A 25,033-nucleotide genomic window follows, 5' to 3' on the forward strand; every position below is an offset into this window, starting at 1 on the left:
GCCAATCAGCGTGCGACAGTGTTTTCGTCTTGGGGTCGAAATAAAAGCTCTGGAATAAAAGGAGGCAGAAAAGGCGCCGGCCGGGCCCGATACACGCCAGTAGAAGCCGGGTGAGCTGGATCTTGGGGATCTGGGAGAAGGTGCTAGGGGGACAGAAAGCGCACGAATAGGGGCATAGGGAGAAGATGTATAACTATGAGAGGAAACAGATTGGATGAAGGTCTGCCAGGGAAGAGATGACGAATGGAGGAGGCAGCTCGGAGATGGAGGGACGGGGGGTCCGCTTCCATGGGAACAGACTAAATGGCGCGGAAGCAGCCGGAATGGGGGTCGTGCAGGTGGCTCGCGCCGCCGGTTTGAACCGGCTTCGCCTCTCCCATGCGGGGTTCGCGTGGCCGCAGCGCCTAGCGACCTAGACAGCGGCCAATGGCGCAGCAGTTCCTAGCCGTCCAGCCTATGAGCGGGCCGGGGGCGGGCCGTTCCGGATTCCCTGCGCTGATCTTGTGGTTGAAGGAACCAGCTCTGGGGAAGGGTCTCGAGTGCGGGCGGGAGGGCGCCTGTCAGGGTCCCAGGGAGTGGCAGTCCTCAGGTATGGCCCTGCCCAGGTATCCGGACCCGAAGGTGCCTCCCCTGACAGTCCCCAAGCTATGTCAGTCCTGCGGAGAGCCAGGATTAATTCCACGTCCCTGAGCATGCGTTAGTCCCTCCTGTTTTCATGCTTCAGGTTTCCTCGGGATGAGCCAAGGGAGAGGTCTCCCTGCCTGGCCGGGGCCGCTGTCCCGTAGCTGAGGGCAGACGTACGAGCCAGCCGCGGACAGGTTGGCCTGGGACCCAGGCAGGGCTGGGGCTTCCTTCGCTGTGCGCACCCACGGTCCGGGCCGCGGAGGGGTGACAAGCTGCGCGCGCTGCGGCAGCGCCCCGGGTTGGCCACACAGGCTGGGCAGGGCCGGGCGCTGACGCTGACGCTGACTGGGGTCTGTGTGCAGGTGGCTGCAGAGCCGGAGCAGGGCCGCCGCGCCGCGCCATGGCGCCCACCCTGGCCACTGCCCATCGGCGCCGCTGGTGGATGGCCTGCACAGCCGTGTTGGAAAACCTCCTCTTCTCGGCAGTCCTCCTGGGCTGGGGCTCGCTGCTCATCATGCTCAAGTCGGAGGGCTTCTACTCATACCTGTGTACTGAGCCAGGTGAGACGGGCGTCTCGGGCTCGGGGTGGTTCCCGGAGTGGGAGCTTTGGGAGAGGGCGAGATGGCAGTGAGGACCCGGCCCGCAATACCGCCTCGCTGCGCAGCGCCTCCCATTTAGCAGAAGCCCCATTTGATCGTCCGCCAGCTCAGCTGGGTACATATCATTGTCCCTGTTTTGTGGGTGAAGAAACTGAGGCTCAGACACATCTGCTGACTTGTCCAAGGCCACACAGTTGAGGACTCTGGTAGTTCCAGAACCTCCAGGTCCGGGATGTTCTTTCTGCCACCTAGGAACCTTGCTGGATTTCTCTCCTCCTCGTGTCTGGCGTATCACTTGACTTGAACTAAATATGTTGCTCTCTGACTGTGAGAAAGAGGAACTCCTGACTCAATGGTTGGGGTGCAGCAAGAGAGAGAGGAAGTGGCTTGGCCTCCACCCCATCGAAGTTTCATCTAGAATCTAGATGTTTTTTAGGCCATTATGGAGTCTCTTAAGGGCATGTCAGCTACAATTTCTTGTCTGTTTTTGCTGCTTTATGATTTTCCAAAGGACATTTCTCCCACAGGCCATGAGAATGTCTCTGTGGCCTTCTATCTGCCTATCATGGTAGGGGAAGGCAAGGGGAGTATTTAAGGATATAACACTAGTTCTGTCCTCTCCCTTTGCTGCATCATTGGTGTTGCTGACGCAGGTTGAGGATGCTTGTCTACAAGGAGTGTAACCCTCACTCCTACCCTCACATGCCCCCTGACCCCGTTTAAGGATCCTAATTGCTATAGGCCAGTAGATTAAGCCAAGAAGTGGGACCCAAGTCCCCACCTCTACCCTGGATCCCCTTTCTTAGGTAACCTTGATAGGAAATGTTTCCCTCTGCCCTCCTGTTGTCCCCAACAGGGGCTATCTAATAGTTGAACTCCGGAATATCTCTTCCCAGGTCCTTTGTCAGCCAACCCCTGTGCGAGTCCCCTTAGAGGGAGATAGCTTAAGTCTGTCCCTCTGAATCACACCGCTGGCATGCCTTTTCTTCCTAGAGTTCTAAATTGGGGGGGAGAGAAAACTTTGGACCAGCTCACGCTGCCTGGAACCCCATGTAGAATCCTCCTTGTTTCCCTCTCCTGACAGTCCCAGGAGATCCCCAAGTGTTTCAGTCTCTAGGCAAGCTTTGCGGGACAAGTTTAGAGCAGGAGAAATGGAGGAGATGTAGAGGCCACCTGGGAGAGAGGACAGAGAGTATGTCATTTATAACCTTTAGCCTTTAGCTACTCAGAAATATTTCCAATAGCCTAAAGGTTCTTGGCAGAACTTTCCCCACATCAGCAAGAAATCTTGGGAGATGGGAGAGTCATTCAGACCTTGTTCCTTGAACGAGCTTTCTGCTTTGCCCAAGAGATGTTAGCAGATTAAGGACTATCTGGAAGGAGCAGGTTGGAGTGTTTGGCTCCTCCCCCGCCCTCCTGCTTTAGATCATGACCCTTCCTGCTTGCCTCTTTGATGGATTCTTTCAAGGTACGGCGAGGGTTTTAAGAACAGCAAGAAACATCATCATCCCCAGATGAAGCTTTTAGCGTCTCGTCCAGACTGAGGGACTGTTGTGGTCGATTTTTTTTTTTTTTTTTTTTGGACCTCTTGTGGAAGGTCCGATTCTAGGGTTTTATCCCCCAGATTGTCCACTGCTTAATTATTTTATGGTATTGGCAGCATCGAGGCTGGTCATTTCATTCCTGCCTCGACCTTGGCTTCTTCCTTCGTTAAAATGGGAGGAGTCCTGGAGATTGTGCCGACACAGTGCTGAGTTGGTGTTTAAGCCCTAGAGAGGCTTGACCCGTCCCTTCTATAAAGCAAAGTGAAGGTGAAGGGTCAGGTTGTAGGTTGAACATCAACTTCTTATCCCGTGCCTTTGCTCCTGCCTTTGATTTTGTTTTTTCTGCCTACCTGGCAAACCTGCTGACCCAGCATCCTTGACGGACAGGCCTGCCGGTTCCACTTAGCTTATCTCTGGCCTTGCTGCTCCTTGCTTCTTGGAGTCCAAGTAGCCTGTTGCCTTTAGGGGCCAGGAGTCTCCTCCATGCCTAACTGGGAGTGTCTGGAGGATTTAGGGTCAAGGTTTCTGCTTAGGCCTAATATTTTCAAACTTGGTAGGTGGCTGAACTACAGAGAAGCCTTTGGGCCATTTATTGAATTAGACTGTGAAAAACATACTGGTCTACATCTGATTGAGATGCAAATTTGTCAGCTTTTGGTTGCTTTTAGGACCTTTGATTTGGTTTGTTCTCTAAAGAAAATTTGCCTGAACCTGTTGAAAGGTTCTTGGGACTCCAGCCAGAATCTCACCACAGACACGGTGTTGGGTTCCAGCATAGTGAGGTGGGAGAAGGAAAGAAAATGCGCGTTTCTCTGTTGCCTCTCAGCTCTTTTTGCCTTGCCCACCAGAGAGGATTGATAAGGACTGGGGGTGGGCCTTTGGGCTTTGCCTCCTGGTGTGGATAGGAAGCTGACTGGCTTCCCAGCCCAGGAAGAACAGGGCTTTTCCAGAACCGTATCCTTCTGGCCTCCGGATGGCTGTCGTACCTACCCACTCTTGACCTCTTTCTTCGTTCTCTCTGTCATCTGATGGCCCTCTTGGACAGGGTCAGATCAGGGGGCTGTTAATCTCCTCTTCATCTAACCTCCACGCTCAGTAAACATTTAATTGAGGTGCTGTGCTGGGGGTGTAGAGCAGTCCCGAGGGAGTCTGTAGTCTGCCAGCATTAAACACACAGACCATATAATTCCAAGAGGGGGTCAGAACTCCAGTGGAGAGCAAGGTGCCAGGAAGGAGAGCCACAGAGGGCACCTGGTTCAACTTGGGTGTCAGGGCCTCTCTGATGTTTAGAGGGCCGAGAGGGGTGAGTTGGGAGAGGAGGGGGCAAGGAGAGTGGGAAGGAGCCAAGGCCCATTGGGCCTAGGAGGCCACTTGGGGAAGTTGGATTTTATTTAATTAATTAATTATTTTAAAAAAATTTTTTTAATGTTTTTATATTTTATTTTTGAGACAGAGACAGAGCATGAGCAGGGGAGGGACAGAGAGAGAGGGGGAGACACAGAATCCTAAGCAGGCTCCAGGCTCTGAGCTGTCAGCACAGAGCCTGATGTGGAGCTCAAACCCATGAACCGTGAGATTCTGACCTGAGCCGAAGTCGGACGCTCAACCGACTGAGCCACCCAGGCGCCCCGGGAAGTTGGATTTTATTCTCAAGGCAGGAAGAAGGGACAGAGGCAGAAGAGGGTGACCATCACGTTCACCTATTAGATTCTTAAAAATTGTTGAGGTCTTGCCACATTCTGGGCGTGGGGTGGGGGTAGGGGGGCGGTGGAGCCGCGGCCTCTGCCTGAGGAAGTCTCAGTCCAGCTCCTCCGTGGATACCGAGGCAGATCCCAGTTCTGTGCTCTTGACCACTGCAGTCTCTCTGCCTGTGGTGGCAGGGGAGCTGAACCCCTCACGAAACAAAGCTGGGCCCTGAAGGGGCAGAGGTGCTGCTGTCACAGCAGGGAAGCAGAGCCAGGACTGGTCTCCTGCAGGTGGGCTGAAGCTGTAGATGTGGACAAGAGACATTCCCTGTTGCTTAGAGACCCTCTTTTAACGGTCTCTGCCTCACTCAAAGGCTGCTGGCCTTTGATAGCTTTTGAAAACCCACCATTTTACTTGTATTGCTGTGAATGTGACTGTTTCCATCCCTCCCACCCCCCACCCAGTGTATTTTGGATTAAAAAAAAAAAAAAGTATTCTGTAGCAACGGATAAGGTCTAAAGGCTGGTGCCCTCGGCCTCAGGATGCATCACAGAAAGGAGCTGGCACCCTCAGCGTCCCTTCCTACCACCCCTGCCTTCCTCCTGTCCATTTCGTGACCCAGTTTCCCTCCCCCACATCCGCTGGCCCCACCTGCCGTCGTGGTGTTGCATTAAGGTTCTGTTCAGCTTGGGTTGTCTTTCAGGGAGGATCTTGGGGACGGTCCCATTCACACTAGGTGTCATTAAGAGCCACCTGGTGCTGTCCCCGACACTGTGACAGCCTTGGGCTGTCTCCATTCCCTCAGCATATTTTCTCTGAAATGCCTCTAACTCAGGTGGTACAGCATCAGCACAGCCTGAAGGTTAAAAGCAGGAACTTTGGGGTCTGGCAGCCTGGATTCAAGTTCAGCTTCCCCATAATGTACTGTCTGGGAGACCTTGGGCAAGCAACTTGCTGGTGGCCTCGTGTGGCGTCTGGGTGGGGGTGAGAGGGCACTGAGTGAAACAGAACGAATACCACTGAACACAGCAGCCAGCATACACAGGCAGTCCGGGACCGCAGCAAGGGGCTAGGCCCTGGCCTCCCCACGATGGCCCTCTGACTGTCTGTGTCCTGCCTTTTGTTTGCTCTGTGTCTGAGACTGACCTCTCACCTACATCCCCCTGTTGGACTGAGATGCTGCTTCCTGTTGCCGGATAGACTAAGGATTTGGGAGACAGACAGGAGATCCTGGGGCAGGGACCATCAGCAGGGAGGTCCAGGGGCCTGCATCCTGGGTGGAGGGCCCAGTGAACAGCCAGTCAGAGAAGGGGGCTGCTCAGAAATTTGGAGGGGTCTCCAGCCCCGTGTCCCTCGCTCCCTTAAGCATCATGCAGCCAGCTGTTCTGTTCCTCATTCCCTTTGTTTCTCTGGGGGGGGGGGAGCTCCCTCTTTGACCCAGAGATGTCAGGGGAACCTGAGTGGGGTCATAGCACCCCCTTTTGTCCCCTACTTTCACTGTGCAGATTGTGTGCGAGTCTTCTGGGAGGAGGGCTGAACAGTGCAGGCATTGTTCTCTCTTCCCTGCCCCTAAGCAGCCTCGAAGCTATTTTCTCAGCACACTCGGGCCACACCAATTCCTTGCCTGTCCTCTTGATTCACCTTTCCCGGCTGGGCTGGGCCAGGCCACCCTGGCCGCCCACTGCAGAGACAGACATCTGTTTGATAAACAGGTGCAAGTGAGGTGCAGAGCAGGCCGGTTTGGAGTGAGGCCTGAGCTCTAGGCTGGGAGCAGAGGGGCACCCCAGGGCTTGACACTTCCTCTGTGCTTATCTGTTTGTGTCTTTCCTGGCCCACGGTGGCCCAGGTGAGAGCAGAGGGAGAGGAACAGCTTGGGTGTGGCTGTGTTTGGGCATCTCCTGGATCTGTGACTATTCAAGTGGACTGTTTACTGCCAACAAAGCTTGTGGGCTCACCGAAGATTTAGCCCCCTCTAGGAGCAAGGGACACTTTTAAATTGCCTCATGAGCAGACGAAGAGAGGCCACTGGGACCCCCCACCCCAGGCTGATCTGTTGCTGGACATCCCTGCCTAGAGGCAGGAGGGCAGAGGGCCAGGCAGCCCTGTTGGCAGGGAATTTTTTAAGGAGAGAAAGCCGGTGGCCCAAGGTGTGTAAGGTCCCTGCTCCTGTGTGCAGTGACTATAAGATGAAAGACGGGGGACAGATATCCTTCCCCCTGGTGTTGCCTTTCTCCTTATGAGCTTCTCTGTCTAGCCATCTCTAAATAATTCGAGATGTTTCCGTGCACATCCCCACTTATGGCAAATCAGGGAGACTGCTTTGGGTACATTGCCTTGGGATTGATCTTCTCTCTGTTGGTGAGTATCATCATGGATTTAGGAGTCCAGCTCTGGGGAAACTGAGGGTAGACACCCTGGGGCCTCTACCCAGAGATGGTGCTGCCTGGCTCCATCAGTTCCCGGTCCAGCTCTGGCTCCCTGCCGGTAGCAGCAGATCCTGCCGTGCTCCCGAGTCCTGAGTTATTTTGTGTCATTTATTTATTTATTTATTTATTTATTTATTTATTTATTTATTTTTAATGTTTATTTATTTGTAAGAGAGAGAGCGCGCGCGCACATGTGTGAGCAGGGGAGGGTCAGAGAGAGACGGGACAGAGGATCTGAAGAGGGCTCTGCCAGCAGCGAGCCCGATGTGGAGTTTGAACTCACTAACCGAACCGTGCGGTCACGACCTGAGCCGAAGTCGGACGCTCAGCCGACTGAGCCATCCAGGCCATTTTGTGTCCTTCAGTGCCGTCATGGGCTCCAGACCCTGCATGGCCGCAATCAGGGTTCGCCAGCCAATGATCCTGGGCCCTGAGGGGCCTTCTGCACCCATCCAGCCTGTCACACGTGTGCTGCTTTGCCCCTATCTGCACACCAACGTGGGGATGGCCGTTGCTGTGTGGGGACCCCCGTCCTCCCGCTTCCTGTTGCTGCTGGCTGAGCTGTCACCAGAAACCAGTGCCAGCCTGTGAGGCAGCCCCGGCTCTGCAGAGGCTATCCCACAGTGGATGAGCGGCTCGGGCCCGCTGGCTAAGGCAGGGTGTGTGGTGGTTCTGACCCGGATGCTGATGGACTCAGATGATCCTGTTTGTCCTGTGTTTGGGCTGTCAACGTGGTGGGGCCTTTTTTGGAAAACTGGAAGTGGCAGAGATTGGGGGTGGGGGGAGAATCTGGCGTGCTGGGTCTTGTTTCTGTGGCTTTAGGAGGTTAGCAATGTGCCTGTCATCTCCGTACGTCCCCTCTATTTTCATGGTTCCGTATGTCCTAGTTCCTTTCTTCTCTCTGGGGCCTTTTGGCTGTTGTGATCTGATTCCGTTGTTTTCATTCATTCAGTAAATAGCTACCGTACACCAGGATCTGGGTGAGGTGCTGGGGACACGGCCCCCAGCCTAGCAGGCGACTAGATGCACATTCATGCTACGCGCACACAGTTATGGGACCCTGCACCCAGTTACTTTGTCTGGCTCTGCCGCCACCCAGGTGCACCCTCCCAGGACTCCCATGATAGTAATAATAATAACTCATAACTATTGTTCATTGAGTACTTTCTACGGCCATGTGAGCCCCAGAGCGTTATCTGGATTTTCTCATTTATCTCCCGGGCAGACTCTAGGGGGTAGATACTGCTATTACGTTATGCCATTTTACACATAAAGAAACTGAGATAGAGTGAGATTAAGTCACTTTTCTGAGGTTATACAAGTAGGAAGTAGAGACACAAAATTGGAACCCAGAGGCCAGGTTGTAGCACCTCACCCTCAACCAGTGTGCCCCCAGCAGGGCTTGTTGGTTAGGAGGTTGGCATATAGCATGATTCACCTTAAGTGCATCCTTTTCCGTGACCCTGGGGCAGCCCTGAGAGGCCTGGGCAGGCCTTTGCAGCCCTCAGCTTTATAGCCCTGGCGCCAGAGGGCCGCAATCCGGAGTCAGGCAGTTATCTGGAGAGAGGTGTTTCCTTGACTCTCCCGGTGTGACCTCGCATCTAATCAGAGGCTGCTCCTCGTGGGATTAGTCAGCATCTCTTAACTAGCAGTCAGGGAGGGAGGGCTTCTGTGCCGCCTTCCGGCCTGCACTCCACCCTCCAGCCCTCAGCTGCTCCATTGCTTCTTCCTCCCTAGTTTTTGTTGTCTTGGTGCTGGGTGGATTTTGGAGAGGCGGTTAAGGGCTGAGATTGCAGCTCAAGATTGTGGCCACAGGGGACAGCAACACTTGACCCCAGCAAGAAAAATAAGAAAGGTGAACCTCAACGAGTGAAAGCAAGTAACTTGGGACTGTTTTCAAAAAATCTTTCCTGGGGTGCCTGGGTGGCTCAGTCAGTTGAGCGACCGACTTCGGCTCAGGTCATGATCTCACGGTTTGTGAGTTCGAGTCCCGCGTTGGGCTCTGTGCTGACAGCTCAGAGCCTGGAGCCTGCTTCTGATTCTGTGTCTCCCTCTTTCTCTGTCCCTCCCCTGCTCATGCTCTGTCTCTGTCTCAGAAATAAATAAATATACAAAAAAAAAAATTAAAAAAAAAATCTTTCCTGGGGTGCCTGGGTGGCTCAGTCAGTTAAGCGTTCGACTTCGGCTCAGGTCATCATCTCACGGTTTGGGGGTTTGAGCCCCGCATCAGGCTCTGTGCCGACAGCTCAGAGCATGGAGCCTGCTTTAGATTCTGTGTCTCCCTCTCTCTCTGACCCTCCTCCGCTCACTCTCTGTCTTTCTCTGTCTCTCAAAAATGAATAAACATTAACACATATGTTTTTTTTAATTGAAAAAATAAAAAAAACCTTTCCCAGGGATTCTGTGACACAGTATGTGTGGTAGTCGATGCTGTGAAAATACCCGGGGGAGGTAGCAGGTGTAGGTATGAGAAGTCTCCTGTACTTAGCAGTAAAGGAGACCCGCTCACTCTTCCCTTTGGTTGACCGAGGAGAACCGGAGTGTTGCGGTGAGACCAGCAGCCTGTGCTTGCCAAGTGATCTAGGATCGACCGCCTACATACTGGCTGCTGTCCGTTTCCAGGGACAGAGCTGCTGAGGAGGTTTTAGCCCACCTGCGGCCCCACAGCCTACACTGGGTCCTGAGGCCTATTCTTCCAGAGCATAGGTTACTCTAGAATGGGACTCCCAAGCTGGGGCTTGTGTGTTTCAAGGGACACATAAAACTCCTCAAACTGTGGACAAGACTTCACATGCATTTTCTGAGGAGCAGGAGTAGAGCCTCCTCCGTTGGATTCTCCAAAGGGTTTGTGCCCTCCACAAAAGACCAGGGCCTCCACCTTATCGCTCCAGGGGGCTTGGGCCAGATGGACAGCCACACCTGCTGTGGGGGAGCCAGAGCCAGCCCTGACATTTCCAGTGGGGTCTGAATGTGCGTTTGCCCTCTGATCTTTGGGAATCCTGGCCTCAACCCTGTGGTCAAGTTTCCCTCCTTCTGCACACACAGAGAATGTCACCAACGGCACAGTGGGGGACACGGAAGAGCTGGAGCACGAGGAGGTCAGCTGGATGAATGGCTGGCTCAGCTGCAAGGCCCAGGATGAGATGCTAAATTTAGCCTTCACCGTAGGCTCCTTCCTGCTCAGCGCCATCACCTTACCTCTAGGCATCGTCATGGACAAGTATGGCCCGAGGAAGCTCAGGCTGCTGGGCAGGTCAGTGCAGGAGTTGGGGGTGGGCAGGTGGGACTCCTGGGGCTGAGGTCCCCACTGTAGGGAATCCTTGTACCTGCTATCAGATGCACGGTGGACCTCCCTAAATGCCCACCCGGAGTGGGCTTCCTACTCATTCCACCACCAAATCAGTAGGTCCTGTGATCCTTGAGACATGCCAGTACTGCATAAAAAAGGATCAGGGCCCCAGGCCCGCCTGGGAGGGTTTGGAGTTGCTTATCATTAAGAACACTGGTTTCTACCATCTTTTTGACCTCTCCCATCAGAAAAAAAGATTTTGAACGTGTACGTCCAATATAAGCATGGAATTATCAATTATATACACATATGCCATTTTTAATGTTTTATGTGCTTTATGATGCATGTACAAAAAGTGTCAATTAAAGTGGCTAAGATTAAAAATAATAAAATAGTTTCTTTTTTTAAAAATTGCAAAAAAAAAAAAAAAATCACTGAATTCCAGTCCTGAAACCAGTATTGCACTGTATGTTAGCTAGCTAAAATTGAAATTTAAAAAAATTTTGAAAAAAGAAAAAAAAAGCGATAAAGCAGAAGTCCTCCTGTTTCCATCACCTCCCGGCACCACAGTGGTTCATCTTGTGCACTTCCTGATATGGTCCGTAAAGCTCCAGTCTGCCAGACTCAGGGTCAGTCCACCAAGAAGCTAGCCCTCTCAGGCCAGCATCCTCCCCAGACCAGGACCACTGGGAACGATCACATGCAGGGCAGTGGTTTGCAACGGGTGAGGCCTGTGACCGTGAAGGGCATGGGTAGGGGATCAGTTTCACTCATTCTTTGGAGCTTGAGAGGCCTCTGTCCCCAGGATGGAGCCAGGCAGCCAGGACTCAGAAACTGCCATTATCTCCCTCATGCTCAGTGCGGTTCTGTTCCTCCCCTGGCGCAATGGGCAGAGGAACCTGGAGAATGGATTGTGCTCTCTCTCACTTCAGAGCTTTGGCCTCTCCAGTCTGAGGATGGGAGGGGAAGGCACAGGGGACAGTGGTATTTACCAGATCTGCCTTCGGGCCTTGAATTGCAGTTTAAGATACCTCCTAGCTATGAGACTTTTGAGAATGTAGTTTGTTTATTTCTTTCTTTTTGTTTAGTTTTCTTCATGAGTAAAACGGAGCCAATTATACTCCTTAGAAATGTTAAATTAAATGAGAGAATGTATATGCATTTTCTGAAAACATCTGACCTATAGTAAATACTTCCAAATAACACTATTTACAACAATAATAAATAACGTACTATTTCTGCTTGGTTTTAGTGCCTGCTTTGCTGTCTCCTGCTTGCTGATTGCATATGGAGCAAGTAACCCAAACTGTGAGTATGCTTTTCCTCTACTCTTTGGTCAGGGACTGGGGAGAGAGTGCCCAGAGGTGCTCACAGGTCCATCTGCTCTAGGAAGCCATGCCAGGCCTTACTGCTCAAATTAGAGGGGATGCCTGTTAGGCCTTCACGCAGTTACTTATCTCAAACGGGTGGCTGGGTAAGACAGCAGTCCCCCAGACAGACGTCTGAGAGAAGCTCCTGGGGTGTACCGTGCTCCCATCTCATCACAAGTCAAGCCAGTCCCTGATGGCCTCATTGATGCCAACCCCAGACAAGTTCTAAGAACCAGGCTAGCTGAGGGGTGTGTCCAGAAGTTGGGAGCTGAGTCCCCTGAGGCAGCCTAGGCCAGCACTGTGAAGTTGGCTTAAAAGCTGGGGCATCTAGGGGGCGCCTGGGTGGCTCAGTCGGTTAAGCGTCCGACTTTGGCTCAAGTCACCATCTCATGGTTCGTGGGTTCGAGCCCTGCTTCAGGCTGGGTGCTGACAGCTCAGATCCTGGAGCCTGCTTTGGATTCTGTGTCTCCCTCTCTCTCTGCCCCTCCCCTGCTCGCACTCTGCCTGTCTCTCTCTCAATTAAAAAAAAAAATTAAAAAAAAAAAAAAAGAAGCTGGGACACCTGACTGGCTCAGTCAGAAGAGCGTGCAACTCTTGATCTCAGGTAGTGAGTTCAAGCCTCATGTTGGGCATAGAGCCTACATTTTTAAAAAATGGCTTAGAATCCAACTGGTCCCCAACCCTGTTTAGGTGGAGCTGTTGCTTCAAAGACTTTCAGAACAAACACCAAAATAGAACTTGGGTTTCATCGGGGCGCCTGGGTGGTGCAGTCGGTTAAGCGTCCGACTTCAGCCAGGTCACGATCTCGCGGTCCGTGAGTTCGAGCCCCGCGTCGGGCTCTGGGCTGATGGCCCGGAGCCTGGAGCCTGTTTCCGATTCTGTGTCTCCCTCTCTCTCTGCCCCTCCCCAGTTCATGCTCTGTCTCTCTCTGTCCCAAAAATAAAATAAAAAACGTTGAAAAAAAAAAAATTAAAAAAAAAAAAAAAAAAAAAAGAACTTGGGTTTCATCAAAATCTTAGCTGGGCTCATCTACTGATTTTTGAAGACCCGTATTTTTGGTTTCGGTGAAGCAGCTTCTTTGGGCCTCTGGCTTGCTCTAAGGTTAATGGAGAAAGGAGGGGGTGGCGTCAGACCTTTAGCAGGAGTCCAAGTCCTGTAAAATCAAAGAGGAGGGTGGTGAGGAGGAAGAGGCTGTTCCAGCTCCCCCTCCCCGGGTGTCTGGCGCTAGCCCCCGATGGCCCGTCGTCCATTCTGCTTGCTCTCTGCGAGGCAGTGGGCCAGGCCTCCCTGAAGCTCAGCCGTGGTTCCTGGCTGATGAGCCTTCTGTTTCCTTCCAGCTCTGTCTGTGCTCATCTTCATCGCCCTGTCTCTGAATGGCTTTGGTGGGATGTGCATGACTTTCACCTCGTTAACAGTAAGTATTGATTTTTTAAAGCTCTCTCGTTTGGTCATCTCCTTGTGAATCTGAGGCAGCTTTTGTTGGCTTCAGTTGCCCTGCTTTCCGTTGGCCTACCTGCACCTGGACATCCCAAGCAGGAGAGGCTGCTGGTGATGAAGCGGCCTAGCAGCAAAGCCAGTCATGGCCTCCCGGGCTGGGAGGTTCCGGAGGCGGGCCCGAAGGCAGCAGAGCACGGCTCTCGGAGTGAGCCCATCCCCTGCCTTCTGATCTTGGCTTAGGTACCCAGGAAGCCACCTCACTAGCCACGTACCCAGAGAAGACAGGAGCAGGAGGGAAAAAAGCTGCTGCCCACTTTCTTTCCTCTCCTTTTCCATGGCAACTCTGGCTAATAGTGCACTCTAGAAACAATCCTCCCTTGGAATCTCCTCGCCCTTCACCATTGCCTTTGTCCAGAATGGAATGGAAAGCTCAGGGGAGTACCCGGCTGCGTCTCTTCTTGGTTTTCTACATGCCAGGGCACAGCGAGCCGACCTGAGGAGGGAGATGTTTTCTTGGGATGCTTGAGCACCTACCTTACCTATAGCAGTAGAACACCACAGAATGTGTTTCTTTTTGAGGTGAGAGTGGTTGCAGGAAGGTCCAGGTTGAAAGAAAGAGAGTCAAAGAAGGCCAAAAATGTCTTCCCCAGGAAGACGAAGGGAGCTTTCTGCAGGCTTGCCCTTCAGAGCTGGGTGATGGGAAAGAAGTGAGAATACTACGTTTCTCAGAGAGATTTCCATCCGACAGCAAAGTCTGGCTTGCCTTAGTTTCCCCTTGAAAAACTTATATGATGTAATATCTACTGTTGCCATTCGCAGGGCACTCTGGTTTCTGATTTCCCTTTCTACTAGTGAGTCGAGTCATGCTATTGAGGGGCCCTGGGACTGCTGGTCTTCTTGGAAGGAGCTTAAATAGGTAGCTGGCATCTCCATGACCCCTGTACCTGCAGGCTGTGAGCCCCTGGACAGGCCCAGCCCAGGGCCTATCCTGTTCACTTTGCCTTATTAACTTTGTCCTGGTGGGAAGGGGTAACCGTCTGGTGGAGGCACATGGAAATGGGGAGTTCAGAGAGATCTGTGTTGTGTGAGAAGGGCACAGCACAGGGCTGTGTATGTGGGATGCTCAGGGTGTGGGTGACAACTCGGGTGTGGGTGACAGGCACAAATCTGGGAACTCTGCTTGCCTTGCCCTCTGTGACAGGAGGGAGATTTACTCTGTACTCTTTTGTGCATTTTTATTTCTGTTTTTTTTTAACCAGGTAGATTTTTTTGTTTTTAATGGATATATCCCTCTTTCTCTCAAATTCTCAGGGGAAAATAGATACCAAAACTATAAGAAATATATCAAAAGTGTCCAAAGTACACAAGTCCCACTAAGTTGTGTAAATTGTGAAACAAGAGTCATGGTTCTGTTTGTTCTTTGACAGAGTGAAAATGACCAACTTTTTTTTTATCAACATGAAAATTAAAAACCTGGCATCATCTCCATTACTTAAGTCAGGCTGTGCCTATGTTATGGCAGTTCTGAGTTTTGGGATAAAAACAAAAGATGGGCCTTGAACATCAGTAGTTTATGCTCTGAGACAGAGAAGGGTGCTCTATTGTAATCAAGCATAAGACACATGGATAAAGACGACCACACCATGAATCACCTTTAAGAAAGCCTTTAGGGGCACCTGGCTGGCTCAGTTGGTAGAGCATGTGACTCTTGATCTCAGGGTCATTAGTTTGAGCCCCAGGTTGGAGGTAGAGATTACTTAAAACAAAAAAAAAAGAAAAACCTTTAAAATGAGCTTGTGGTTGTTATCAAGGAACATTTAGGGGAGGCTAGTAGGCTTATAAGGATTTATTTTCTGAATGTTTTTTATGATTATAAACAAAAATGTTTTTATGTTAACAAGTCAATATTTTAAGGGCACCTGGATGGTTCAGTTGGTTGAGCATCGACTTTGGCTCAGGTCATGATCTCGTGGTTCGTGAGTTCAAGCCCTGAGTTAGGCTCTGTGCTGACAGCTTGGAGCCTGGAGCCTGCTTCGGATCCTGTGTCTTCCTCTCTTTCTGCCCCTCCCCCACTTGTGCTCAATCTCCCCCCCCCCCCAAAAAAAAATAAACATTAAAAAAATTTTTTTAAGTCAATATTTTGGAAATATATACTGTAAAATTCTCTAAGTACACCTTCATCAGTTTAGACTATATCTTTTCAGTATTTAAAAAAAATCTGTGCCTGGGTGGCTCAACTGGTTGAGCATCCAACTCTGTTTTGGCTCAGATCGTGATCCCAGAGTTGTGCGATCGAGTCCTGCCTCCGGCTCAGCACTGAGCATGGAGCCTGCTTGAGATTCTCTCTCTGTCTCTGCCCCTCCCCTGCTTGCGCACGCACTCTCTTATAGATAAACAAACAAATCTGTATATACCCGTGTTATTTTTTTAAAAAGGCTGGTACAGCTTGCCTTTTTCAGTTAATATATCTTTCACATGTTTTTCTGCTGGCACTTAGAAATCTGCCTTATTGTTTTAAACTTTAGAGATCTACTCATTGTGAAATAGTGCTATATTATTGTGTAATATAGATGTACCATGATTTATTTAACCAGTTTCCTGCTAATGGACACTTGGGTTGGTCCCCAGTATTTCTAAACTTTTTTTTTTTTTTAATGTTGTTATTTATTTTTGAGAGAGAGAGAGAGAGAGGGAGAGAGACAGAGCTCGAGAGGGAGACACAGAATCCGAAGCAGGCTCCAGGCTCCGAGCTGTCAGCACAGAGCCCGACGCGGGGCTCAAACTCACAAACCGCGAGATCATGACCTGAGCCAAAGTCGGATGCTTAACCGACAGAGCCACCCAGGCGCCCCAGGTCCCCAGTCTTCCTGATTTATGATGATTCTAAGGTGCACACCCCCGTACGTATATTTCTGTAAAATAAACTCCCAGAAGTGGGATTGCTGGTCTTCCCCATACTGGTTCTGGTGGACCACCAGGAGTAAGAGTGGCCCTTTCTCCACACCCCTTCCTGTGCCCTGTTATTAGTCTTTTAAACATTAGCCAGTCTGATCTGGTGAAAATGATATACCATGATTTTTTTAAATTTGCCTTTAATTGTTTACGAGGCAGAACATCTTTCCACCTCTTTTTTTGTGGTCTTTTGTATTCTGTGAATTGCTTCTTTGTGCGATTTGTCTGTTTTTCTACAGGGTTGTTGATCTTTTTTAAGTGTTTTGTAAGAGCTCTTTTGTATATAAAAAAAATTAGCTCTCTTTTTGGAGTGAGCAAGGGATCTTCCCCTAGGGTTTTGAGGCCTCTGGGTGATCATGAATAAACTTAAGGAGGACTGTACACCCCCTTAAAGTTGTATGCAAGCAAATTGTGTGTGCGTTTCTCTGCGGGAGGGTCTGTTGCCCTCATCAGCCTCTAACAGGTCTGTGTGTTAACACAGACCAAAAGCACTCACAGTCCAAAAGCACTGTAGCAGGAGCACTCCCATTGGCTCCTCACCCGCCCACTGGGAGGTCAAAGGTACATAGGATACATAGTGACGAGGCAAGAAAACCATCTGATTGTTACTTAAAGCGTTTGGTTAGCAGCTGTCTGTTTAAGGGAGGCTGGTGGCTTGTCTCCTAAGGTCTCCATTCTTGTGTCTAGAGCAGGGGTTAGCACACTGCTGCCCCTAGGCCAAATCCAGACCACTGGTGGGTGTGGGGCAACCGATCAGGTAGAGGCCAGGTGGAAGCCGGAGGCGAGGGCAGTGAAAGAATTCACCCAAGGCAGAACAAAGGAGATGGGAGTTTATTGAATACACTGCAAGGGAGCGGTGGGTGAACAGCCAAGGAGAGACATCTGCCAGGAGGCAGTGGTGGGGGGCTGTAGTTAAGGTGGGGAGTGAGGAGTTATGGGAATGTATGCTCCTTCTTCGGCACCTGTGCCCAGTTGTAAGTGGCCCATTGGTCAGCTGGGAGTTATGGCTATTTTGAGGTGGGTCACCTAATGGGCCTGTTTGTACTCAGCCCAGTGGTCACCGTGCGCCCTTTTCCCTTACTCAGGTTTCCATTGCTCAAGCCTGTTGCCTAAAAGAGGCCTCTACAGTGTGGGGTGCAGATTGTAAACAAAGTTTTTATTGGAACATAGCTGTGCCCACTTGTTTACTATTGTCCGTGGCTGCCTTTGTGCTGTAGGGGCAGAGTGAGGGAGTTGTACAGAGACTATATGGCCTGCAAAACCTAAAATATATACTGTCGGGCGCTTTACAAGCTTTGGTGCAGGGCGCCAAGAAGCTGCTCAGTTACTATTCCTTGTCAGAAGGCAGGTGCTGCCCTCACCCCCTCATCCCCTCACCCCCATCCTACTGATCCCCCTCCTAGGTACATGGGCCAACTCCCTAAGCACTTTCTAAGTCATTCCCCGCCTCCACCACTGCCCCTGGCCCGAGGGATCTCAGTGGGCATTCTCTTGTCCCATGTGGTCTCAGATGGGGGCTCTCGTGGCTGTCCTTTCCAGAATAGACCCCAAAAGGGGAATGAGAAGCAGGTCAGTGAGGACAGAGCCAGAGCTCTTGGGCAATGTTTTAGGGCTGGCCGAGGCTTCTGCTGAGCAGAGCTCAATCTCTTTCTGACACAGCCCAGGCCTTTAAAAAGCAGAACTGCCAAGATTGCCCCCCAAAGATGCCAAGCTAGCAGCACAACGGCACTTTCTGTTTTGTCTCCCACCCATGTTCTAATCTGGGGGACAAAGGAGTCTTTAGGGTCGCCTTTAGGAACTTCCTAAATCAAATCTCCTATCACTTCTTTGGGGCCGTGGATAATCACTCTGTGATAACCTGGGAATTTGGGGGAATGTGTTGTCATAGAAATGCTAATTTGGGGACTTTCTGAGTTCTAAGAAGTTTTGTGTAGTATGGGCTGTGGTATAAATAAAAATGACCAGGGGCTGTGAGCCGTCACCCCATTGGTGGAGAAGAGGCCCCAAAGTTGGCAAAATGCCTTTTCCCCACAGGCCAGGGCGAGATGGTCAATAGTGCCTGAGAGGCCTGTACTCCTGGGTGATCCTTCCTTCCAGAGCGGAGGCTCCAAAGGGCAAGACTGAAATACCATGCCCGTGGGCTGCCGACAACCAGAACTGACTTTCCTGGGTCCCCACAGCAGAGGGCCTGAACCTCGTGACATCCTCAGGGGAGGGTGAGGTCATTCCATGGGAACAGAGCACTCCCCGAGATGCAGAGCCCAGCCTTCCCGCTGGACATCTGGACAGAACACTTTGGTCTGTTTGCCCAATGTCTAGCGTTTGTACAACCCTTTAACTCGCTTCATTGGCTGGAGTGTAAATACCGGCCGGCGGCTGAGGCGGCATCTTTGGGTTGCCACCCTGCGATCCAGGGCCCGGGGTTGCTTAGAGATGGGAGCAGATGCGACCAACATTGTGAACATATCTTTTCCACTTCATTACTCTGCCCCCTGTCCCTGTCGGCGGGAGTGGGTTCTGAGCTGGAAACCTTTCAGCAAAGTGGTTCCAAACTGTTGTCAGGCTCCTTAATGAAAAATTTCTCTGTGGGCTTTTCCTATTTGATTCACTGAAGTCTGACTTTAAATCTGAGGAAGAAATGATCCCATGGGAGTTGGGACTAGAGTTTGAGGAGAACAGAATAAATATCCCTCTTTAAATACCAAGAAGAGGTGAGGCAAAGGAATAGGGCACAGCAGTGAAGCATGTGCCCCCTGGTGGGGGGATGGGAATTCGGCGTTGCTGCTCAGCTGGCCCATTTCTACCACCAGGAGAAAATCCCCACAGCACCCCAGCCAGCTCTCTGGGAGCCCACTTTGGGAGGCCAAAGTGCCAGGTGAGCAGGACTTTCAGTGCCCGGAGCCAGCTCTGTCTTTTAGCTTCTATCCCGGGCCTTGAGAGCCCACTAACCAGCTGATCGCCACCGACCTGGGAAAAATTCCCCCATCCGAGAGTTCTGCCTTATGAATTTGTTCACCATGTGACATGTTCGGGGGTGAACAGAAGGTGTAGTGGAGGCATCGGCAGGGCTGGCCCTGGCTGGGAAGGCAAATGAGGTGGTTTCGGGAGTGGAACCCCTCCTCCCCACCCCTACAGCAGTGAAGCGGAAAGGTGACCACAAGGACCTTTTCCTGGCAGTGTGTGCTTGGAGCTGCCCGGTTGTTTGGGGTTAGGAAATAGCCTAGCTTTGCTGAGTCTGCTTGTCCAGACTGGTACCTGGATCCCGGCCTATACAAGTTGTACAGGGCTCTGGGTGTGTACATCAGCCACCTCTGGAAGGGGCCTTGTGTCTTTTCCCTGAGGGCCAGGGTGCACCCTTAGCTGGTGGGCTTGGGGGACCATGGATTTGGAAAGTCAGTTCGAGGGGCTATACGGTGGTCCTTCTGTCCCTGCCTGCCAGCCAAGGCCTGTCTTTGGGGCCCCTGAGTAGAGAGGCATCTTAGGGTCCTGCAAGGACGCTAGCCAGTCCTCACCATCACGGAGCCTAGGCCTCTGGGTCCTCTTGTCCAGTAGCCATGTTCTGTGGCCAGAACTCCAGGGGAGGGCTGCCTGCAGCTGCTGTTTTCCCCTCTGGGAAGGTCACAGAGCCAGGGCCTGTTTACAGTGCAGCCACGGGGCTGAGAATGAGTCACCACTGGTATCCCCGAGTGAGCTAGAGTGAGCTAGGCCGTGGGTTCTGCCCTGCGAGCTATTCCAGCCCCAGCCCTTGCAGACAGCAGAAGTGGCTACGGGAAGCACCCAGAGCGTGGGGAGGGGACCTGCCTTCCCCCCATGTGAATGCAGTTGTGAATCCAGAATCAGGAAACCCCTCCTGCTGAGTGTTTTCCCCTGTCGTCTGTCATTGTAGCCTGGCTCCAGCTTCCTACTTGGCAGAAGAGCTCGTTCTTCCCTCTCCACCTAGCGCTTGAGGCCCGCACTAAGGCACTCTGCTCAGTGCCCAGCCATCACTCCATCATCAGGGCTTCTGAGTAGCCATTATGTGCAGATGAGGTCATTTGGAGCCAGAAGGAGGGAGAGGGTGGGAGGGAGGAGACCAGAATGGGAGGAGACAGACATGAGGAGGAAATAGGAGAAAGTCCAAGGGCAAGTGCAAGTCTACTTGAAGGTGTGGCCCTGGACCACGGGGAGGTCAAGAGGAGGGAAGGGGCAGGTAGGTCCAAAAGGAGCATTGGAAGGGACGTAAAAAAAACTCTAGTGGGGAGAGCAGACAGAGTGCTTAATAAGGAACAAATAGAAGCTTGAGAGGTGATGGTAATTGCCCTGGGGACCAAACTCAGATTTCCAAGAGGCAGAGTAGTCCAGTGGCTATGCACGGAAGCTTGACCTGCTTTGAATCCCAAATTTGACCCTTACCGGTTTGAGGGTGTCCCTCGACTTTTCTAATCCTAGAGTTTTATACCCAACAAGTGAGTGTAAAAAGTGACCCTTGGAACCTACCTTGGAAGGTTGTTTTGAGGGTTTTTAAGATAATACCTACAGTAGGTATTAAAAATCGTTGCTATTATTATGATAATGCTATTGTCTTATTATTATATGCTATTATGCTAATATAATTATGCCATATTATTATATATTATTACTTAATAAGAAAAATCATCTAATCAAGCTGCTTCTGGGCATGGCAAATGGGGAAAATCTCCTGGCAGGCATGACAGCTTTAGGAGGAAGGGAAGGAAGTGGCTTAAAGGAAAAACACAATTAGTATTAACATTTAAAAAATAATTAGCGTCCTTAGGGAAACCCTCTCTTCTCCTGTGCTTGCTATTCTTTTGTGACCACACATTGACATTGTCAGGATGTTTGTACTTTGGGGTTCATTGGTCAAGGTCACCCTTGATGTTCTTTCAGAGAGATTTCATCTGACAGAAATTCTACGTAGGCCCTAAAAGCTGACACACACTTTGACTACCTATTTAAATACTTCTGTTGATCAAAAGAACACCATGAACTAAGAAGAAGGTAAAGTAACTAAGAAGTTAAATGACAAACTAGGAAAATATACCTGCACTCTATGGACAAACCGTAACTGTCTTTAATATATAAAGAGCCTATATGAAATCAATATAAAAAGATTAACATCCTCATAGGAGAAAAGGACAAGTGAGGAATACAAATGGCTGATTTAAAAAATTATAGAAAATGTTGAAAGTCATTAGTAACCAATAAATGTAAATTTTTTAGTTTCATTTTTTAGTCATGGAAAAATTTAAATATATACATGGTATTAGAATAGTATAATGATCCCATGTGCCCATCTTGAACTTCAACAATTATCAACTCACAACCAGCCTTGCTTTGTTCCTGTCTCTACCCACCATCCAGACTATTTTGAAGCAAATATTACTCATTCATTTCATCCATATATACAAAGAAATGGATTTTAAAACAAGGATGTTGGTAAAGTGGCAAATATTAAAAATAACACGAAATGCCAAAGTGGATACAGTGAAATAGACACTCTACTGTACTTCTGGTGGGAGTTATCAATTGGTGTAACTTTCTGGAGGGCAGTTTGGCACAGGATATCACAAAAACTTAAGAATGTGTATTCCCTTTTGCCTAATGATTCTACTTTTGGGAATTTACCTTAAGGGAATAATAGCTATGTGCACATAGGCTTATCTTTAAGAATGTTAATTAAAAAGGACTTGAATTCCAACATCAGAGAAGTGGTTGCATAAATTATAGACCATCCAGATAAGGAAATACCAGACAGTCATTACAAATTATGTTGAAGGTGAATACTAAGTTAGAAAGCGTTTATAGGGGTGCCTGGCTGGCTCAGTCAGTGGAGCACGCAATTTTTGATCTCAGAGTCGTGAGTTCGAGCCCCATGTTGGGTGTAGAGATTACTTAAAAATTAAAAAAATAATAACAAAAAAATTAAAAATCTTAAATAAACTTAAAAGGAAAGAAAACATAATATATCAAGTAAAAGGGAAAAATTGTAGAACGACATGTAGCATATGATCCCAGTTTTGTTTAAAAGCTACAGTTATTTATAAGACAAAGGTTAATGGGAAATATATAAAAAATAGTTAATGGGTATATCAGGGGGATTTTTATTTTAAGCTTTCTTTATGTATACTTTGTTCCAAATGTTTTACAATGAACATACATTACTTTTGTAATCAGAAAAAAATAACCCTAATTTAAAATAAAGGATATAGGTGTTGGTGAGAACACTGTGTAGTACAGTTTGACCTGAGGCTATACTCCCCCTAAGAATCGCCCTACTGACCAAAATAACATGTTGGGGCAAATTTTCTTGGTGTCGCTAAGAGTGTTCTAGGCAGGGAGAAGTTGGACAGCTAAAAAGCCACTGTCCTTGTCTAGGTATGAGGGCAAGGGCCTCATCCATGGGCAGATGGGAAGTCAGTCCTCTTTCTCAGCTTCCTGTTCTTCCCTGCCCTGGATATTTTCTGGGGAGAAGACTCCAGAAGATCAGGCCAGGGTTGTATGCTAGCCCGAGTCCATTGTTCTGTTGGCCTCTAGCCTAGGTTAGGATTAAGGCAAACTTGAGCTTAAGAAGGAAAAAGGCTAGCTAGCAAGCTGTCTCCTTTTTAAGAGTATTCCCAGCCCTGTTGAAAAGTTGGGAGATACCTTTTTGTGCTTCAAGGTGACTACAGGCAACAAGAGTGTTTTTCTGGCTTGACTTTGTACCAAGTAGCCTTTCCTGTACCGGGCGCTTGGCCTCCATGCACTCTTCTGGTTCGGTTCCAAGGCCTCTTTGATCCCTTTCTTCCTTTATTTCCCATGGCTGGAGTGGCATCCCAGGTTGGAACAGTTCCTTCCTTCCATATAAGCAGAACAAATCTTTGGATTCTCCCTGGGGCGGATATGACCCCAGAAATGCCTCCGCTGCAAGGTTGCCTTGCTGGGTGAGCCAGCACAGAGCAGCCCGAATATGTGAGCTCAGGAACAGAGGCATGTCCTCTGAACCGCAGCATACCTGGGAAGCAGGTGTGCAAAGAGTAAGATTAGGCACTTTTAGTAGTCACCTAGGTGTTCCCGGGCACACATGAGCGTTCACATTGCCTCTGTTTCCTGCTGGGGGAAATTTCAATATGCTCTCTATCCCCCTTTGATCCTATCTGAGAAGCCTGAGTGGACAGAGGGTCCACTCTATGTCAAGGCTGGAAGAAGAGCTCTTTGTGTGCTTGGAATTCTTAGGGGAGCCTAGATGGCCACCCTGGCCCTATGCCATAGAATGGCTTATTGGCCATACACTATAGATTTATTCATTTTCCTTTTTAATCCTGGGACCCCAAATCATCTTATGTATCTTACTCATGTATTTTTTAACAGTGATGTTGAGACAAATTTACATACCATACAATTCACCTAAAGTGTACAATCGAGTGTTTTTAGTACATTCAGAGTTATGCAGCCATCACTGTAATCAATTATATCACCCCAAATAGAAACCCTGTACCCATTGGCATTTCCTCCCTATTCACTCCCAGCTTCCTCTACCCCAGCCCTGGGCAACCACTAATCTATTTTTTGTCTCTATGGATCTGCCCATTCTAGACATTTCGTGTAAATGGAGTCATACGATATGCGGTCTTTTGTAACTTGTTTTTTTCATCTCTCATAATATTCTCAGGGTTCATCCATGTTGTAGTAGGTATCAGTACTTGATTTGCTCTTGTGGCTCAATAACATTCCATTGCATAAATAGACCACATTTTGTTTACCCATTCATCTACTGATGGACATTGGCCTTGTTTGCCCTTCTTTGTTATTGTGAAGAATGCTGCCACAATTTTTTTTTAACATTTATTTATTTTTGAAAGACAGAGTGAGACAGAGCACGAGTGGGGGAGGGGGTGGGGGGAGGGGGACACAGAATCCAAAGCAGGCTCCAGGCTCTGAGCTGTGTCAGCACAGAGCCCGACGCGGGGCTCGAACTCACGGACTGCAAGATCATGACCTGAGCCGAAGTCGGACACTTAACCGACTGAGCCACTCAGGTGCCTCCCAATTTTTTTTTTTTTTTGAATGCTGCCACAATTTTGTGAGTCCATTTTGTTTCCATTTCTTTTGGTATATACCTAGGAGTGAAGTTTCTAAGTCATATGGTAACTCTGTGTTTAACTGTTTGAGCAACTGCCAGACTTATCCAAAGTGGCTGTGTACCATCTTATATTTCCACTAGCAGTGGATCAGGGTTCTGATTTCCTATATATATCATCAACATTTGTTATTATTTGATTTTTTATTATAGCCACCCTAGGGGGCATGAAGCGATTATCTCATTGTGGTTTCAACTTGCATTTCCCTAAGATGAATAATACTGAGTGGATTTTCATATGCTTATTGGCCATTTGTAGATCTTCTTTGGAGAAATGTCCGTTCAGATCTTTTGCCCATTAAAAAAATAGGTTAGGGGCGCCTGGGTGGCTCAGTCAGTTAAGCGGCCAACTTCGGCTCAGGTCATGATCTCACGGTCCGTGAGTTCGAGCCCCGCGTCGGGCTCTGTGCTGACAGCTCAGAGCCTGGAGCCTATTTCAGATTCTGTGTCTCCCTCTCTCTGACCCTCCCCCGTTCATGCTCTGTCTCTCTCTGTCTCAAAAATAAACGTTAAAAAAAAAAAAAAATAAAAAAATAAATAATAAATAAATAAATAATAGGTTATTTTTTTATTATTGAATTTTAGGAGTCTTTTATATATACATAGTGTATAGACACATGTCCCTTATCAGATGTATGATTTGCAGACATTTTCTCTCTTTTGTGCATTGTCTTTTCCCTTTCTTCGTGGTGCCTTTTTTTTTTTAATTTTCTTAATGTTTATTTATTTTTGAGAGAGAGACACAGAGTGCAAGCAGGGAACAGGCAGAGAGAGAGGGAGACACAACATCCGAAGCAGGCTCCAGGCTCTGAGCTGTCAGCACAGAGCCCGACGCAGGGCCCGAACTCACAAACCGTGAGATCATGACCTGAGCCGAAGGCGCATGCTCAACCAGCTGAGCCACCCAGGAGCCCCTTGATGGTGCCCTTTGAAGCACAAAAGCTTTTAATTTTGGTGATGTCCCTTCCTCATTTTTAATTGTGGGCAAAA

The 25,033-nt window shown here is 49.4% G+C and overlaps 1 protein-coding gene across 3 annotated transcripts in view; it reads left to right on the forward strand.

The window, feature by feature from the left end:
• SLC43A2 (solute carrier family 43 member 2) overlaps positions 1 to 25,033 on the forward strand; it is a 39,943-nt gene continuing 14,910 nt past the window's right edge. Inside the window, exons 1-5 of one of the 3 annotated variants that reach the window (XM_060646905.3) lie at positions 1 to 110; positions 987 to 1,184; positions 9,925 to 10,132; positions 11,421 to 11,476; positions 12,876 to 12,952. In XM_060646905.3, coding sequence (XP_060502888.1) covers positions 1,025 to 1,184; positions 9,925 to 10,132; positions 11,421 to 11,476; positions 12,876 to 12,952 — 501 coding nt within the window. In that variant the 5' untranslated portion in view covers positions 1 to 110; positions 987 to 1,024. Of the gene's footprint in view, positions 111 to 479; positions 590 to 706; positions 819 to 986; positions 1,185 to 9,924; positions 10,133 to 11,420; positions 11,477 to 12,875; positions 12,953 to 25,033 lie in introns of those variants that run through there. The other 2 variants (XM_060646904.3, XM_060646906.3) reach the window with 2 other exon arrangements.

The sequence above is a fragment of the Panthera onca genome, chromosome E1 (genome assembly GCF_046562875.1).
Source record: "Panthera onca isolate mPanOnc1 chromosome E1, mPanOnc1 haplotype 2, whole genome shotgun sequence".
Taxonomy (NCBI): Eukaryota; Metazoa; Chordata; class Mammalia; order Carnivora; family Felidae; genus Panthera; species Panthera onca.